Source organism: Manacus vitellinus, unplaced genomic scaffold, assembly GCF_001715985.3.
Source record: "Manacus vitellinus isolate BGI_N305 unplaced genomic scaffold, ASM171598v3 scaffold_18_pilon, whole genome shotgun sequence".
In the NCBI taxonomy this organism is placed as follows: domain Eukaryota; kingdom Metazoa; phylum Chordata; class Aves; order Passeriformes; family Pipridae; genus Manacus; species Manacus vitellinus.
Window position 1 is genome coordinate 11,634,290 of NW_021939324.1, and position 20,053 is coordinate 11,654,342.

At 39.4% G+C, this 20,053-nt stretch overlaps 1 protein-coding gene across 1 annotated transcript in view; it reads left to right on the forward strand.

The window, feature by feature from the left end:
- The window catches only part of CMYA5 (cardiomyopathy associated 5), a 50,140-nt gene that overhangs the window by 12,062 nt on the left and 18,025 nt on the right, over positions 1 to 20,053 (forward strand). Inside the window, exons 2-6 of the mRNA XM_018070307.2 lie at positions 47 to 10,460; positions 13,050 to 13,145; positions 13,784 to 14,017; positions 15,821 to 15,843; positions 17,731 to 17,852. Of these exons, the coding sequence (XP_017925796.1) occupies positions 47 to 10,460; positions 13,050 to 13,145; positions 13,784 to 14,017; positions 15,821 to 15,843; positions 17,731 to 17,852 (10,889 nt within the window). The remainder of the gene's footprint in view (positions 1 to 46; positions 10,461 to 13,049; positions 13,146 to 13,783; positions 14,018 to 15,820; positions 15,844 to 17,730; positions 17,853 to 20,053) is intronic.

Consider the following 20,053-nt stretch of genomic DNA (forward strand, 5'->3'; position numbering starts at 1 on the left):
GTTTTTACAGCTTTCTTGTTTTTCACTGTGTTCTTTTTTTATGCAGTTTAAAAGATCTTATCCAAAGTGAAGATGTGAAACCCAAGCTTCAGTACATCATGACTAACCCCTCCTTTTCTATGGTAACATGTCAAAGTGAAGACAGTGGAATAACCTGGGAAACCAGCTCGAGCAGATGTTCTACTCCCTGGACCTCAGAAACTAGTACAACTTCTGATCTTTACAGTATGGAAAGTTCACCGGTAGGTTCTCCTCCAGGAAAAGTTATCTTTGTTATGGATGAAGGTAAAATTGTTCGGAAAAGGACACGAAAATCTTCAAACAGGGTGCCGATGGCTACAAGCCGGAAGGGAGGCCAGAGCAAAAAACGTGACTCATCTGGAATGCAGAGGCAAGAACCAAGAACTGTTCTAGGAGATCTGCAGGCCTCTGTGTTGAATGTTGAGCAGGTGGAAGTGCAAGACACAGATGAAGAAATGCTGGACAACAAAGAGGATCTAGAGAACATCACAGAAGAGCCGGTAAAACGTGCTCCTATAAGATCAATATTTAGGGAGAGCAGACTGAGAAAAGTTGGTCCGATCCTTGGAGGACCAGTACAAGCTAGAATCCAGCTGTTCAACTCAATTTTTGGAGGGAGTGGTCCACTCCCTGAAACATCAGAGAAAACCAGAATACGGAGAAGTAGCTCAGTTTCAGGAGACTCTGAACAGTTCCTTGAAACATCAGTAAAAGAAAGATTGCAGAAGCTCAGTTCACACTTGGAAGCAACACGTCCAAAATCTTTTCAGGGAGCAAGAAGTAGAATTCTTGAAACACCATCAGAGAGAAGAAGGAAGCAAAGAGAACAACTCATAGGACACACAAATCAAAGCTTTTCTTCACCAACATCACCTCTTACTAAGGAAGATGAAGGTTCATCTGAAAATATTCAACCTATTAAAATGAAAGAAGGAACTTTTCAACATGAGGAAAGTAAAGACAGACAACCTCTTCTGGAGAGTACAGATCAGATATCAGGACATTCCCTGAAGTCCTTCCCTCCTAAAGAAACCAGGAAACAGCTAAGTCATTCATCTGTGGCCAAAACATCAGTTACAGAGCCAACAATCTCCAGGTCATTAGAGTCTGATGAGAAACAAGTGCCACTTCCCTCAGCTGAAAATACAGACCAATCCATGCTGACAGCATCAGGTCACCTGGATGAACCAAAAAAGCAGGAATTTCAGCCCAATTCTGCAGATAGAAATACTCAGCATATTTTGCCTACGGTATCCATGTCAGAACATCTTGAGAGGGAAGGACAGAAGTCTTACTTACCTAGTGCTCCATCAGCTAAATCCAAATATTCCACTCTAACTGAAACAGGACAGGAAGATACTATTCCTCAGTCATCAGAAACTGCACAATCTGAGTCTGAAAATGTGCTTTTACCATATTCTGGAGGTGAAACGGAGAAGCAAGAAACTAAATGTCCCTTATCAACAACTGCACTGTCAGAATCTGAGAGTTCAGGTCTAATGCATTCTGCTGAAAGAAAAGAGGGTCAAGAGACCCCTCTCTCAAAAACTCAAAATATTCATCTGGAGAACCAAACAAAGTCTGAACAAGACTTTTCCTCATCCCTTCAGGAAACAGATGAGCAGACAATTAAACTAAATCCACCAATTCCAGAAAATATAGATTCTAAATATTTGGGCATTTCATATCCTATTAATACAGGAACAGAAGAAACTCAGAAAAATTCAGCTATAGATAAAGTAGTAGGTTTTGGTCAGTCTGATTTTTCCATTGAAAAAAACAAACCAGCAGAAAGTGCACAAATGGAGATGGAACACCTAGATTTCTCATATTCCAGCAAAGAAATTGGGGAATCAGAGACAACACAGATGGAGACAGAGCATCTGGACTTCTCTTCTTCCAAGGGAAAAATAAAAGAATTGGAGAGTGCACAGCTGGAGATGGAGCATCCAGACTTTTCTTTTTCCAGGGAAGAAATGGAGGAACCAGCAAGTGCACAGCTGGAGACAGAACATCCAGATTTCTTATATTCCAGGGGAGACACAGAGGAATCAGAGTGCGCAGTACTGGAAACAGAATATCCAGAATTGCTTTTTTCCACAAAAGAAGCAAAGAAATCAGGGAGTTCACAACTGGAGACAAAACATCAAGAATTTTTTTTCAAGGACGAATCAAAAAAATCAGAGAGTGCACAGCTGGAGATGGAGCATCTAGACTTTTCTTTTTCCAGGGAAGAAATGGAGAAACCAGCAAGCACACAGCTGGAGACAGAACATCCAGATTCATCATATTTCACAGAAGAAATGGAGGAACCAGAGAGTGCACAGCTAGAGGGGGAACATCCAGACTCTTCTTTTTCCAGGGAAGAAATGGAGAAATTGGAGAGTGCACAGCTGGAAACAGAGCACCCAGATTTATCATATTGCACAGAAGAAATGGTGGAATCAGAGAGTGCACGGCTCAACATGGGTGATCCAGACTCTTCTTTAACTGAGGAAGTAGTGGAGCAATCAGAAAGTACACAGCTGGAAATGGAACATCAGGAATTTTTAATTTCCAGGCAAGAAACAGAAAAACAAACATCTGATCATTTTGATCTGGAACAGACAGAATCTTATTTCCCTGAAGAAGGAGAATATGAAGAAAAAGAAGAGCTTGCTCTGTTACCTTCAGATTTATCATGTTTGATGAAGGAAGCGGAGAAAGAAAACACTACAGCACTCCAGTCGGTACATGCAGATGTAATTGATTCCACCGGAAGAGCTGAGAAAAAGCAAACTGAGTATCTGGAAACAGCACTTTCGGATTTACCATATCCCATGAATAAAACAAAGCAGAAAGAATTGTTGCAAGCAGATCCAGACAATTCTGTTGATGCATATTTTTGTGACAAAGGAAAACAACCACAGCCTGTACAGCAGGATTCACGACATGGAGGTAAGCTGGATTCCAGTGACAAGGGAGTGCAAGGAGAAACTACTCAGTTTCAGCCAGAGCATCCAATTTGGTCATATCCTACTGGAAAAGAAGAGCAACATAAAACCTCACAAATGAGGGCAGAACAGCCAGAGACAACATACTCTCCTGGCAAAACAGAACAGCATCAAGTATTACAACCAAAGATGGAACAAACAGATTCCTCTTACTCCCAGGGAGAAACAGCACAGGAAGCTGTACGACGAAACTTAGAAGGTCCAGAGCCAACATGTTTCACTAGTGAAGCAGAGCAACATGAAAATGTAGAACTAGTTTCGGAAAACAGGGATTTCTCATTTATCACTGGAAAAGTAATGCAAAAAGGAGTGGAGTCAGGCTTTCTGGAGTCACATTTGACTGACAAAGTAAAGCCCTGGGAAATGACACAAATGGAGCAGGAACAGTCTTTTCCCTCCTTTTCCACTGCTAGTACTCAACAACAAGAAACACCACCACTGAATGTGTCTAAGCAAGACACATCATGTTCTGTTGGCAGAATGGAAAAAGAAGATACAGTACAAAAACAGCTGAAACAGCAGGAAAGAGATGAACAGAAAGCTGTGCTAATGGAAACAGAGCATTCAGATTTGTCAGAAAGCCGGTGTAAAGAGATGACACAGGTCATAGACCAAAGTAATTTGGCACAGCAAGAAATAGCTCAAGCAGGGCTAGTGCACCCATCTTTGCCATATTCTTTCAGTAAACAAATGCAAGAAGAAATGCAAACAGAGCCAGCATATCCAGAACAAACATCTTATGTAAGTATAGAAACACGGGAGGAAACAATGCAACGAAAATCAGAACAACCATTTCTTTCCTGTTTTATTGGCAAAACAGAGCAACAAGAAATAGTACATCCAGAGCTGGAGCAAATGTTTTTGCCATCTTCCAGTGGAAAAGAAGCTCCACTGGAAATGGAAATGAGTTCAGAACATCCAGATTTGTCATATTCCTTTTATGAAACTGAACGAGAAAAAACATTGAAAAATCCAACCTTACCAGTTCATTCGAAGCATCAAGAAGCTGAAGCAGTAGTGATGGAACATCCAGATTTTTCATGTGACAGTGGTGAGCCAAAACCAGGCAGCACTGTAGAGCAGGAGTCAGGACATCCAGAGCTCTCATACTCCAAGGGAGAAATACAGCAACAATCAGAACATCCGGATTCACCAGGAACCCTGGGCAAAGCAGCACAAGATGCAAGTATGGAAGTAGAATCTCACTACCCAAATCTCCTATGTTCTGATGTCCAAAGAAATCAGCAAGAAACTTTACAATTGGATTCAAAATATTCAGGCAAAGAACAAGAAACTCAAAAGTTTGATTCTAAACATCAAGAATTGCCTAAAGTGGCCAAAAAAAGAGTTTCTCCAGCAACTGCACAAATAGAGTTGAAACATCCAGAAACTGCACCATGGGAAATGAAGCATCCTGATTTGTTACATTCCACTGATGAGACAAAACAGCAAGAAGCAGCACCATTGGATCAGAAACACAGAAAACTTTCTGTTGGCAGAGAAAAGCAGCAGCAAGCCACAAAGCAGCAGTTAGAACAAGAAAAGTTATCACATACTCCTGGTAAAATGCAGGATTTCAAACATGGCCAAGAGGGCTTGGAACAACCAGATTTATCATTTTCCATTGATAGGCCAGATGATGAAATGATGCCACCAGAGACAGAGCACACTGATGTGATATCTCCTCTGTACAACACGGAGGTGCAACGAAGAGTACAACAAGAAATTGATCAAATTTACCCCTTTGGAAATGCGGAACACAAAATGGTTCAGCCAGAAGTGGAAATTTCCCATTTGTCCCCTTCTGAATGTTCAACAGAAGCAGAAATGGCAGAACCAGGGCAGGGGCAGCCTGACTTGCTTTACTCTGTTTTCAAAGTAGAGGGGCTGCAAACACTACAGCCGAAATCTGAGCACCCTAGTCTACCATGTTCCATCGACAAAGTGCAGGAAATGATCCAGCCAGGGTTGGAAGAGCCAGGTGCATTGTATGATCATGACAAAACGGAGCAAATTCCACCTTCACAGCTGGAGCCAGGCCACCCAGACTTGGCATCCCTAGCTGCTGAAGTGGGACAAGAAGGGGTGGAGCACACAGCTGTGGAACGCCCTAATGAGGGACAGTTCGCCAGCAGAGCAGAGCATCCACAAGCTGCCAAAGAGAGACAGGGAACTCTGGATTCATCATCTCATAGTGGAAAAGTGGAGCGAAGAGAAATGGTAAAAACAGACCCAAATCATCCTGATTTATCATATTCCTTTGCTAAAGCAAAACCTCAAGAAACTACACAACTGGCGTCAGGAAAACCAGTTCTGTTATCCTGGCCTGGCAAAACAGAGCAAGGACAGACTGCTCAAGAGGAGAAGCCACACCTCTTACATTCTTACAAAAAAGCTGCACAAGGCGAGAAAGTACAGACAGAATTGAGACATCTAGAGTTATCTCATTCTGTTAGTGAGACAGAACAAAAAACTTTAAACGCAAAATCAAACCATTCAGATTTATCTGCTGGTAGATTAGAAGACCATGAAATCATACAGCCAGAGGAAGAAATAATGGATTTATCATGTTCGATTGGTGGAACACAGCAAACTCAAATGGCTGAAGAGGATTTGGAGTATCCAGATTTATTACATTCCACTGACACAGAACAGCAAGAGAAGATTCAGCCAGAGCAGGAACAAACAGGTGATTTTTCATCATCTCTCAGCACAGAAGAGCAATGTGAAGGTGCAGGAATGCAGGCAAAACACCCTGAGTTTCAGTGCTCTATGGAGAAAAGAGAAGGACGGCAAAATTCCCAAGCAAAATCAGAATATGCAGATTTGTCCTTCTCTGTTGGCACAGCAGAACCTCATAAAGCAACACAGCCAGAGTTGAAAGAACAGAGTTTGTTGTATTCTTTCGTAAAAACAAAACCATCACAGGCTGGCTTGCCAGAGTCTGAACATTCAGATGTCTTAGATGACATGGGCAAAGTACTGCGCACAAATTTGTCCTCGTCTATTAGTGAAGAAAAACAAGGCGCACAGCTGGAGGTCAAGCAGGAGAGGAGAAGCTATACATTACATCCAGAGGAAACAGTACAACTAAAATTGGAACAACCAATGTTTTCAAGTCCTCATGGCACAGAAGAGGAACCAACTATATCCCCACTGGAAGGGGAATTTCCAGACTTCTATTCCTCTGATAAAACAGAAAAACAGGACACTGCACAAGCAGGGTTCATGCCTTCTGATATTTCACATTACACCAGAAAATCACAGCAGTTGCAACCAGAAGAACCAAAATCAAAACATCCAGATTGGTCATGCTCTCTTGACAAAGCAGAGACTCATGGAATGAAGCCACCAGATTCATGGTACTCCTACAGTGAGTCAGAGCAACCACAGACTGCCCAGCTGGAGCATCCAGAGATACCATATTTCATGGGTGAAATAAAGCAGAGGGATGGGGCCCAACCTGAACTGCCATGTATTAATTTGCAGTACTCTGATGTTGAAACTCAACCAGAAGCACCTGCTGTATCATATCCCTTTGTCAGGACTGAGGAGCAAGGAACTGCACAACCAGACTTCAAACTATCAGATTTATTAAATCCTACTGACAAAGCAGAAAAGAGTGAAATGGCCCTGCTGAGAGCAGGACATTCTGAGAAGCGAGACACTGGGGCTACTTCATCTCTAACTACTCAGCTGGAAACTGAGCAACAAGATTTATCATTTTCCACTGAGGAAGCAAAGAGAAAAAAAATGCAACCCTATTCATCTCTTCCTGAAAAAACAGTGTCTGTACCTTTCGGTGCCTCTCATGCTGTTTCTGAAACAAATCGAGAAGGAAGCCCTAAGTCCTTACCTGTAACTGGAGGCCTGTCACCCAAACATTTAGATTTGTCTTACTCCTGCTGTAAAGCAGAGCATTCAGAAACTGTCCAGCCTGAGTCAGGGTCTTTTTTTCCGAGAGAAGAACCAGAGAATATAAAAAGTCTTCTACATTTGCCTGTGGCTGCAAAGTCAGAGGCTGAACATAAAATTTTACCTGAAGCAGAAAGAGAACCGACTCCACATTACTTCCACACAGCTACACAATTAGAATCTGAACAAACAAATTTATCACATTCTACAGATAGAGCAGAAACTCTAGAAAGTCAGGATTACTTGACTGTACCTTCGAAATTGGATTCTGAACCTTCAGTTTCATTTTATTCAGGTGATGAAACATGTCAGCAAGAAATTCTACCTTATTCAAAACCAGACTCTAAATATTTGGTTCCCACATGGTCCCTTGCTGAACAAGAGAAGCAAAGTATGCAGCCACTTATTACCCAGCCTGTACAATCAGAGTGTAAACATGTAATTCCACCACATGATGAAAAACAATTGCAAAAAATTCAGCTCAGTTTGCCTGAAACAGCAAGCTTGAAGACAGTGCAGTTAGAGAATATGTCTCCAGTGCACACAGAAGATCAAGACAACCCAGAATCTTGTTTGCTGGACACAAAATATTTGTCACCAGAGCAGCTAAGAAGCTCCCCTAAATTCACTACTGAGCAAGATGAGCGAGAAATGCAACCTGATGTGCAGACAGGGCCAAAGTCAGTCAGAGTCTGCCACAGGTCTGCCACGGAGTCAGAGGTGACTGCTGTAGCAGACCAGCAAGCAGAGTCAGAGTCATTTGTACTTTTTCATATGTTACCTGGAAAGTCAGAACCTGTCAGGTCAGTATCAGTGGCTTTTACTGATGATGAAGAGAAACAAAATATTCCATCATCTGTTTTTGATGTAGCAGGCATGCTTAGAAAGCAATCTAACATAGTTCCATGTGTTTATACTGAAGGAGAGCATAGACGTGAAATGCAACAATGTTTTGAAGACCAAAAGCATACAACCTTGGAGCATCTGGAAGTTATTTCATCAGATCTTCTTTGTGAAACTGTGACACACAAAAATCAGCATTATTCTGGTGAAAAGGACAGGCTTTCTTCAGCAGAGATGCAGTCTACTGGCTCTAGTTCCGATGAAAAGCAGAACCCAGATATGCCATCTTTTGGCCTAGCTAGCTGGCTGGTAGAAGAGGTGAAAGCTTGCTCAATTAGTCTGCTAAGGTCTGCAGATGTAGACAGGCAAGGAATTCAGTTTTCTCCAAATGAAGCTTCTGATTTTGGGTCAAAACAATTCCCAGCTGAAAGTTGCACAGAACTTACAGTTGATGAGACTATAGAGAAAAAGGGACATACATTTAGAGTTTCTGAATCAGTGTCAAATGAATTTTCTCACAGGAAGTCCTCAGGCACTAGTCCTGGAACACAAAGGTATGATTTACCATCTCGGGTAGGAGATAATCAAGGTCCAGATAACATTGTGGAGTATGAAACTAGTACTGTAAAACCTACAAAAATGGAAGTAATGCAACATCTGGAGATAGGCAAAGTGTCTGAAGTGCCTGAACATTACCTGAGAGGAGAAGAGGAAGAAGTGGAACATGCAAGTCCTGTAGAAGACAGTCAATGTGCTCTGGGGACTACTGAACAAAAAGATCTATTTAATATAATTTCAGAAGGTTATGAAATACTCAATATTCATGCTCCTACACATGTTTCTTCTGTTGATCAAGAAGAAAGTAAACAGATGCCAGATAAATTAGAATACTTGGAAACAAATCCTTCGTTTAAAAGAAAATTAGCTGATGATGGCCACAGAGCCCTAGCTTCTGGAAGAACCACGGAAATTTCAGAAGGCTCAGTGTGTGGAAAGACTGCAAGCGATGAAATATCAGAATTGGTAAAAAAAGATAATGTTGAGGAAACCGGAGAAACACAACAAGAAAATCCCTTTTTGCCAGAGAACAATAATTATGCAGTGCTGGATCCTAATAATGGTACTGCTGATATGGATTATTTTGAAAAATATACATTGATTGATGACAAATCCCCAATTAAGCCACATTTTGAAAGACCAATTTCATTGTCTCCTGTGACAGAAGACCCCAATGAACCTGTCGAAGAAGGCAAATCTTTTAAAGAAAGCACTGAGGCAGATACTTTGGAAGAGTTTTCCTTACTTGAGGATTTGGATGAAGTCTTTTATGGTACCATGAAAGAAGAAAGCAAAATGCAGTCCTATGCAGATGCGTCAAAACCTTTACCTCTGCAGAAATCAATTGATTCTAGCAGTAAAAGCATTACAAACGTAGAAGATGAACGGAAGTCACCAGGGACCCCACTCTTTGACTCAGAAGAAGGAGTGCTAGAACGATCTCTCTTGTTCCCTACCACTGTTGCTGCAATTAATCCAGAGCTTCTAGAGGAGCCACCTGCTCTATCATTTTTATACAAGGACCTCTATGCAGAAGCAGTAGGAGAAAAGACAAAGGATGAGGCTCCCTCTGATGAGGAAAGTGGTAATTCTAATGCATCTTTCCCTAGCAGGAATTCAGACACAGATGATGGAACTGGAATATATTTTGAAAAATATATTCTTAAAGATGAAATTCCAAATAAGGCTGTAGGGCCTCAAAAAGATCAGACACCAGAGGATGAGTCCTTCAGTGGAGGAATTTTGAGTTGGAATTCAGAGAACAAGCAGCAGGAGGGATCTGGTTATGTTCAGTGTGTCAAAACTGAGGTTCTGCCAGAAACGGGTGTTGTGGAGAGAGACAAAATCCAGGTTGACAGTGACATTCAAGTAACAATTTGTAAACCAATGCATGCCATTCCTTTTGGAAGCAGAACAATCCTTTCAGGTGCAAGAACTGATACCACAGAACAAAGAGAAGAAGAAAATGCACCCGTAGAAACAACTGAGGAGTTGCCAGAGCATGCAAGTCAACAAGCACATAGTCGACTAGTGGATTATCAGGGAGCTGCATATCAAGAAGCCAGTAATAAGCAGGAAGAACAGCACAATATAGCAGCAGTTGCTCAAATGGAAAAATACATTCCATTTGTTGAAGACAGTGCAGATGATCAGTATTCTCAGGAACATCTTTCCTGTGTCCCTACCATTCAGCAAATAGAGAATCCAGACTTTCAAAGAGAGGAGCAGCACCCTGATATTTATGAAGATCTCGCTGAATCAATGGACTATGATGTGATTACGCAAGAAGAACTTTTGCAAGATGAAATATCATCCCAATTTACACATGAGGAGCTATTATTTGAAGACAGGGACTCTTTTGAGCATGCTGTTGGTAGTTATGAATTTGTTAATGAGCCAGAACAAAGAACACTTGTTGAGCTTGAAGATTCAGGTTTTGTGGTGATGTACCCTGAAAAATCTGCAACAAACATTCCTCAAGTTGAGAGCCCCCAAAGAGAAACGAAGAAAGCACAAGTAGACACATATTGTTACCACTGCAAATGCCCAATATCTGCTATTGACAAGCTTTTCGGAGAGCACACAGACCATGAAGTCACAACACTAGATGATGCTTCAACCAAGGTCAAGGTAAGAATTAATTTGGGTAAGAAAAAGAGCTAAGGAGGTTAATTTCCCCAGTCCTCTTGTGTAGTCAAGGGAAGAGGCTTTAAAGAGCAGTCTAGAAGCTAAGTTGCAGTATTTATGAAATAAAAACTATTCCTAAACACCTATCAGAGATCTGGAAGGGAGACTATCTTATTAAGGTATTTTCTAGAGTCCTAGGCTTGCTAAGCTGGTATTCTTATTTGTTCAGAAGTTTAAATAGCCTTGTTTATATGCAGCTGTTAGGAGAATTTCCAACTTTCAGCCTGTGTAAGTTTGTTCTGGTTTGGATATGTGAGGGAAGAAATGAGAAAAATATTTTTTCTGTTAAAAGAAAACTCAACTAACAGCAGCTCACTTCACTTTTAAAGGTACAGAAGCCTCCATATGTGGACACCACTATCATCATAAAGTATTCCCTGTCCCGCTTACACGTGTTGATTGCTTGGAGATGTTATACAAAGTACACAGTTTACACTACACAGTTTTGCCAAAATGCAACCTATTTTCTGTTCAATTCATCTTCATCTTCAAGATGGCCCAAAACTGGAAAAGGACTTTTTACAAGGGCACATAGTGACCGGACAAGGGGTAATGGCTTTGAACTGAAAAAAGCAGGTTTAGATTAGACGCTAGGAAGAAATTCTTCACTGTGAGAGTGGTGAGACACAGAAACAGATTGTCCCAAGAAGCTGTGGCTGCCCAATCCCTAGAAGTGTTCAGGGTCAGGTTAGATGGGGCTTTGAGCAACCTGGTCTAATGGAAGGTGTCCCTGCCCATGGCAGGGGGGTTAAAGTTAGGTGGTCTTTAAGGCCCCTTCCAACCCAAACCATTCATTGACCTCTGGCCAATATTTTAGCTGTAGCACAGGTAAGAGTTTATCAAGTCCTACTTCTTTGCATTATCTCTAACCCGTACCACTCCAAAAAACAGATAAAATGCCCTCCATTTCAGTAGCCTCATCCTTTGCTATCAATACTAGTGAAAATGCTTTCAGTTTTGTGGAAATTGCAGTTCTGTTTGTGAAAACAGCATACACATGACATCTCACTTCTCCCATATCAAACCTGTTCATGTACAAGTATACAGGTGTTCCAGCTATTTACTCTCACTTCTCTGAGGGGTGAGGTCTCTTTCTTGGCACATGCTCATCTGACAGAAATACAGATTTTGTGTCATTTCACTGAAATTCCAGAAGGGCTTATATTGATGGTATTTATGTTATCTTTATGTCAAGTCATATGCATAAAAGAGAAATCAAAAGTAGGAGGAGTCCATGTGACAGTTTGAAATATCAAGGTTTACAAACTATCTCCATGGTATGCAGATGTATGATATCTGAACTACTTTTTGTGTATGGCCATTCATGCTTGACTTAGCAGTGATAGTTAGCCACTAGTAAGTAATAAAGTCACAGACCCCAGACATCCCTCAAATGTACCTGTATTACAACAAGTCAAGTTGCAAGCTGCAAATAAACATCCCATGATATCACTCCCTGGCTGTGGAGCATGGATATGAAGCCAGTATTAAATCTGCCCATAGCACAGGCTTAGCTTCACATGATTTCTAACCCTCAGGGCTTAGGTTACTCAGAGACTGCATTTGGATGTTTCTTGTTTCTTTTGTATAATTACTGAGAAAACATTAAGATAGCAAAATGCTTGTAGCCTGAATTTTTTGTTGCATGAAAACTGTAAGATCATAGCCTCACAGTAAATGAAATGAACTATGGATGGCATCTGTCAGATTTTGTAGGTTATCTTGACAAACAGAAATTTATCTCCAAATCTTGGTGATTAGCCCTAAATATTTATGAAGTGAGCTTTTAATTTTACTGTCCAATGTGACATTTACAATTAATGAAAAGTCACATGTTTGTTTTCTACAGATCTAGCTGTAACATTTTGCCATAATAAGAAGCTGTTACAAAAGGAAGCTAACATTTCTTTTAGATTTATGCCATCTAATTAAAACTAAGCATTTTTACAAATTATGAATTGCACCTGAGCAGATGGACAGCTTGCTTTCATAAAAGGTCAAGAAGGACTACGAAAAAGTTCTGAGTTGTCTCTGATGCCTGTTGTCCCTTGGACTGCGTTTGTTTCCACATCTAATTCAACCAGTGATTTTGATGTATTCTTGTTCATAGGAAATATCTTTAAAATTCTAATTTAAACAAAACAAAACAAAACATGATACTGCATAATTTATCACCCTCATAATTACTCTTGTTATATTCCTTTTAATGGGCTTCTTCCTGTGATCTCTCCCGGACCCTCATGAGAGTCTAAGTACTCTCACTCTCAGCAAAGCTGCATTGAAATTCATTATGTTCAAAAACTGGTATAGATACTCAGCATCTTGTTGAACTGAATTCCCTTTTTTTGTTTGGAAACAGTTTCTATGACTGTTCCAGTTGCTTTTTCTGTGCTTGCAGCCAGAGTGATACTTGAACTTATTTATCAATTGTTCCAAGGGTGGCTCATGGCTAAAGGAAAATATTCACCTAAAATAAGTTCTGTGTAAAAACTTTGTAAAATAACCTGCCTAAGTTTTGATTTTAAATTTCAGAGTCATTTAAGTGAATTGCTGATAGCACTGGAAGAAAAGTCAATAAAGATTGAGGAGTTTGTAAGTGATATTGAATCGCGATTTAACTCAGTTGAGGTAAGTCCAGTGTTTTATCACACTTTCTCTCCCTCTACTTCTGTTTGCCTTATTTTATAGCATCATTGCTTTCACCAAAACGGGCTGTTTCTCCAGTCCTCAAATTGATTTCTCCCACTGGAAGGTGTTAACGTTAGAGGAAGAAAAAGACTGCTTTTTTGCACATCATTGCAAAGTGAAATATGTAACTGTCAAGCACTGAAAGAAAAAGTTCCCTTAATTTTGTTTAAGCCTATAAAAAGCTCATACTGTGTCTTTATTTAGAATCCTGTGTGAAGCATATAATTAGTTGCCCAGTGTCTTAAGTTCTGATTACCCAAGTCCTTAAGCCTTAAGAACTGTATTAATTTCAGTTGTAAGTATGAATTTTTAGCTATTTTGTAGTCAGATTTCCTGTCTCAGTGCTTAAATATGAAAGTTTAGTTTTAAACACTAACAGTAAAAAAAACCCTGTCATTGTTTTAAATGTATTTCTCTAGTGATATTTCTCACAGAGGAGTTTGATTGCAGAAATAAAATTATCTTATTTTCAGTATGCCAGAATGAATCTGTAGATGGGTAATTGAGAATTTCTGTGTATTCATTAAATGTTATGATTTTATTCTGCAGATCGATTTACATCTGTTTTTATTTTGCAGGAAAATTGTAAGAAAAATGCAGACTTATTGGAAAAGCAGAATGAAGAGATGCTTAAGAAAGTGGTAGCACAATATGATGAGAAATCAGAGAACTTTGAGGAAGTGAAGAAGATGAAAATGGAGTACCTGTATGAGCAGATGGTTAATTTCCAGCAAACTGTTGATTCAGCAAAGGAGACTTTGGAGACAACAGTTAAAGAAGTGGATGAAGTGGATGGATTTGTTTTCCTAAACGTAAGTAAAAAAGGCTTTCATGCTGTAGTTTTTATAATGTTAGTTAGGGAAGGAGTTCTGTATCTAGGCTGGCAATGAGTTATTTACCTTTTTTTCTTTTTTTAAGTTAGCGAAATCCTGCTAGCTCAGCTATTCCGCTCTGAAACTGCTGGATCATTTGCATTTGTTGTGGGAATTCTCAGAGAGAATTGCAGAGATGATGCACAAGATGAAAACGTGACATGCTAATTAAAATGGTTCTCATTTGTTTTATAAAGAGGAGGTAAAAAGACAGTTTGATAATTTTTCTAGAATTAATTATTTACTGAGGAATAAAAAATGTTACAGGATTTAGGTATTTTACTGTATAAATAAAATACATATTTTATTTTGTCTAATAACAACAACAAAGCGATTTCTGAAACCAGAAAAGTATCTGAAGTAGAATTGTTTCTGGATTGTGGGGTTTCTTTGTTTGGTTGTTGTTGTTTTGGGATTTTACAATAAGCAGACGCAGACAGTATTTATGCACCTAAATTGCTTAGGCTGTGGTAAATATTTACTGCTGAAAAGCAGTGAGAGGCTGTGTGGTACTTGGCTGCTGGCTGGGGTGAAACCACAACAATGGGGTTGGCTTAGGGATATGCATTTGAGGTGCTTGTCTATGATGGTCCTTTCTGGATGTAAAAAACATCTCCAGTGAATCTGCAGGACTGGATCTACCTAGCTCGTACAGTCTACAGTCATTAGTCTTAAACTTTATTCACAGGGTGTTGCAGGTCCTGGGTCCTCCAATACTGTTCTTGTGCTGCAAGACTTGTCCATAAGTGAGCCATGGTACTTTCTCCTCTACAAAAGTATATATATTTACACAAGTAAAAATACTCTACAAATATTAACGATCTTGAAGAGGATGGATTTTCTGGAATAATAAACTCCTGTTATGGAATGAGCATGTAGTTTAGAAGTTGCAGTGAAACTATCCTGGGATGCTAGAAATAAAAAGGTCAAATTACTGTCTAAAGACTGATCATTCATGCAAAATAAACCACCTTCCAAATGCAAGAACCCAGCCCATATATGCTCTGGCAATTATAGAAACGATGGAGCAATATTTGGCTTTCTTCCCTGCTCCAACCTGCATTATGTCCTGTAATCAAGTGAATATTGTAGTAGATTGGCTATTATGGGATGGACAAAAAATATGGATTATTTTCCTGACCTTTGTGAGGTATGGGATCAGTGCTTTGGCAAAAAGATAGTTTTGTAATCTGTAATTTTTTTCTGGGGTGTGAAAATCATTGGATTCCCTGCTCCTTTCTGTTAGTGATAGCAGACAAGAACTTTTTTGTCCCCATGCCAGGAAACATTAGCTCAAGATTCATGGAGCATGGGCTAAACTCTCACTCCAAAAGTAAAAATCTCACACAGCTTCTAGTAATAAGAAGTTACAAGGCAGATTTTAGCCAGAAATAGAATTTAATTGTTCTTACTGGGGGAGTGATTTCTTTCTCTAAAAGCCTTCGTTTAAGAGAGTACTTGACTATGCTCCAGTCTTTAAACCTAGGTTTTGAATACTGACCCCTCAGGCACTTAAAACAAGATTTATACTCTAATACCCTGCTGAGTCAGAGCTTTGAAATGAAATATTCCTAAAGAAATAAATCCCCTGCTAGTGTGAATGCACAGCATTCCAAGCAGCATCAAGTCAATAAAACCATGTGTATTTTATGTCCAAAGAGGGTAGAAAGACTGTTAGATGATTGGCTTTTCAACATTTTGGTGGTTTTGAAAACTATTAATACTTTTTTTTTCCTCTTCTAGTCATGTAAAGAGTTGAATAAAAGGTAAATGAAATATGGGTTAAGTGCACTGTAGTGAGTACTAGGCCTAGCATGCTGGATGTTTCATGTAGTATTTGCAAGCTTTGAAAACACACTACTAATATTCAGAGCTACTTTTATAAACCTTGCAAATAATGAAATTAAGACAAGAGGTTTGTTGCTGTAACTGAGTGGTTTTCAAGTATTTTGCACATGTTCTGTAAAACATCAGCTCAATTTTAAATCTCTACCCAGACATTTCTAAACTGATGTTCCTTGTAGTTATTATTATACACACATATACTAAAAACCATTTTAACCCTGGTTCCATCTGTTAGACATCACTGGTATATTCCTTTTTTTCAGTAGTCTGGTTCTGTGTCACTTGGTCTCTGAAAGATTATAATACGAAGCATCGCTTAGATGTTGTTGGACTATGTTTCTGAACACAGATCCAGAAAAAAAATGAGATTAAATAGATTTCAAAACATTACTAGGAGACTATGGGCTGATGTTTTCCCATGCCTCTTCACTGGCACTGCCTGATGCAGGGTGTGTCATCGGGCTGGTGCCTCATCACGGTTGCATCACAGTCTACCTGCACATCCCAGTAAATGCATATAATCACAAACAGTTCTCTGCCATGTGGGATTTTCTCAAGGCAGTCATTTTGATGAGTTTCATCCTTAATGAGAAAAATGTTCAATTATAAGCCCATATTCCTCAAATAATTTTTCCAGGGTGAACTAAAAATATTCAGAGTGGTTAGCTGCAGGCTTGTCCTATGCAAGTCCTCAAAACTGCATAGCCCACCCCCCCACCCCGATCTTCCCAAAAGGCCTGGGCATTATTAAGTGCATATCAAACATACCCTTGCCAGTGCTTCCTCAGCCATCGCAGTGGTATGTGTGCTGACACAGACTGGGATATAACGGTGACACCAGGGTTTCAGTGTGCGGTCAAATTACAACCCCAGGAGAGTGGTTTGAAAAGAATGTGCCAAACACCCCTTCAAGGTTTCCAATCATCTTTAGAACTAGGACTATAAATTTGGACTCACTTCTTGCAAGTGAAACTGTTTGGCCACATATCTGCTTTTAGTTTATTGCAGGTAAAATAAGACAAAACGATTTTCCAAGGCTTTATCTCCACTTGATCTCTATTTGTTTACTTACACAATAAACTTAAAACTTATTCTGTTTTGTGCATGAGCTTGCTGTTACTTTACTTTGATGGTACCTGACTAGCTAAGAAAAGGTTAAGAACAAGCCTATTTAACAATGCATGTTTTTTTAAAGAAAGTGTATTTTATATTTGTTGTGCTTCGTTAAAATTATGCATAATGAACTACTTCAGTGACTGAAAAAAATGCAGGGGAGAAAGATAAAATTCAGTTGCCTTAAAAAAAAAATTCTTTCATTTTCTTGGAGCTACTTCTGTCCCAGAATTAAAAATATGTTGGGGGTTTTTTTCCTGTAATGAACTCAGCAAATACAGGCTAATTAAGTGGAAACTATCTTCCCCGTCGTGTTTTTTTGACTTGCCACAAGCAGCTGCTTTACGTTACATCTTTGGATTCAGCTACTGAAGTTAGCTCTAAGGTTTGTAACCCTTAAAGGCACTGCATTAGCAAGCCCAAACCCCTGTGCTCTTGGGAGTCTTTCTGTGAACTTCAAATCTTCATATTCTCATGGATTAAGTGTACACAGACCATGTGCACTCTGACTGTGCTCCTGATCTGAAATTGCAGCATGGTCTAAAAGTTCAAAAGCAGGGAAACAGCTTCTCCATGCATGTTGTCCTCAAGTTCATGGGAAATTTTTACAGAAGTATGTCACATGGTCTTTGCTTCTGGCCTTTGGAAAACTATGCAGTGACACAAATGATTTATATATGTTTTCTTCCAAATAGGTTACTTTCTGCAATGGATACCACCCTCTCTTTAGAGAAGGTACCCAGTGCTTTTTCACTCTTTGAGCACTATGCAGACAACCCAGGACAAAGCAACCAGCAGTCTTTACAACGTGTTGCTGGTAAGAATCTCTAAATATCATTTTTACAAAAACTAACAGTTTGGCAATGCTTTGGACATTTTAAGAACCTAAAAACAGAATCTATTGGAGAAGTATAAATTTGAAAACCATGTAAATAGGAATCAGAGTTGAATGTAAAATGAAGTTTAATTATGCACAAGTGTTTGGCTTATAGTAGGTACAGTAAGATGAGTAACAGAGATAGAAGTGCTAAACTGGGGGATTCTTGCATCACTTCAAACATCTGTACCTCAGATTAGCTGAGGGTCTTGATCTGTAAATCTCCCAGGGCTAAAGAAATTGGTCTTCCTTGCAGGCAGGGACAGAAGAAGCAACCGAATGATATCCTGAGCTCTATTCCTCTAAGGGTGGCAGTCCCCCCACGCCTGGTAGGGGGAAGAGGGTATGGGACTGGTTGATGGTTGAGGTCCCTGAACTTGTGACAATAGAATGGAGGCACCTGAAATCCCCAAGGGATGTGAAGAGAAAGTGGTTAACTATAGCTGGAAACAGCAACGGCTTGTCAGGGTAGTAATGAAAATTGCATGTGATATTTCATGTCCTGTAAAAAGCTTGTCTGTGTGGACTTTCTGCCCTGTCTGCATATATAAGTGTATTATTTAGATCTGGACAGCTATCAGTGAAGATCTTGTCAGCACCAATTTGTGGATTCATCTTCTTCATTTCTTTTTCAAGGGAACATTTGTTTAGAGGCTTGCATCTTGCTGTCATGTTTTGGGGCCTCCCATTCACCATTCACGTGCACCACTGCCATCATAGTCACTCCCTGGCTTTCGAAGTGAAGCCTATTTCTCATGTGTTTGGTCCCTGAGCACTGACCTAGAGCATCAAATTCCCTAAGGTGCTTTGATTCCTGGCTGAATTTTCAGGTGACTAATGGGACATTGGAGAAATGCCACTTCGTGGAGACTCTCCAGTGCCTAGTAAGGTTGAGTGCACTTAGCAGTGTTACTGTAGAAAGATTGTCTCTCTTCTCCACACCACTACTTTTATTAGACCTAGAGGAACTTGAATATATCTTAGACCTTAAAATCCTCATCAGATTTGTATGAATTTGCCTGTGGCATTGGAAGCTTCTCAGGTGAATTTGATTTGGAATTGAATAGCTTGAATACTTAATTTATCACATACTGGAGACCTTTGTTAGCCACTCTAAGTATTTTATTTGACTGAAGCCATATGATGAAATACATATGAATTTTCTCCAATCCATGTATTTTTCCTTCAGAAGGTATGGTGTTTTACTGAACAATTTCATAAAACCTAATTTTCACCTCTTCAGAAACCTATTTCCTTCAAAATGCCTTCTATTTCCAAATTTTCCATGTTCACTAGTGTAAAGCTGTTTTCCCTCAAATTCTTCCTCCTTTCATGTAAGCCATCCCCATTCACAAATGCATTAGCATAAAAAAACCCTAGCAGCATGCTCTTGGGCATATTGGAACCCAGGTTCTGCCACAAGAAGAGTGGGAATAATTTAAAAATTTTAAAATTATCATTTCCAAAGCCATCTGGTAAGGCAAGGACCTTTGCTGATTGTAAAACTCTTCCAATAGAGTCACAGAGGAATGTAACTGTTCTCCTCTTTCAAGTCCACAAAGCAAGGGAGTGTTATTTCTCATTACATCGGAAAACATTTGAGATTATTATTTTTCTTCCAGGGGCTGTGGGGATTAGGTAGCAAGAAGGAAAACTTCCTTACACCACAGCACTTCAATGAAAACTGAACTGAAGAGAATATTTCCCACTTTTCTGTTGAAAAATATCATTTATTCAAACTTGTGTTGCAAATATTTTTTTATTAAAATACACTATAAAAGGGACCAGTACTTTGACAACACATAAATGTTCTGTTTGTAAAGAGAATAGTTCAACTTCTTGCTTTGAGATTGCTTCCTTTCAAATTGTTTGGTATTATGCATAAGGAAATTAAAAGTCAAATGTTTCTCAGTGTTGCTGAACTGAATTTTGATCTGTCATTCTTTTTCCTTTTTTTTTTTTCAGAACTTTCATTCAGTAAACTAGCCTCTGTTTAGATTTGGCATAATAATAAATCTTGCAACTGTGAGGTTTCTGTGATCATAAATAGTGGTTTCTAGGCAAAATCATGAGGAAAAAAACTGGTTTCCCCATTATGTCCATTGAAAGGAAGTATTTTCCTAAGGACGATAAATTTTTTA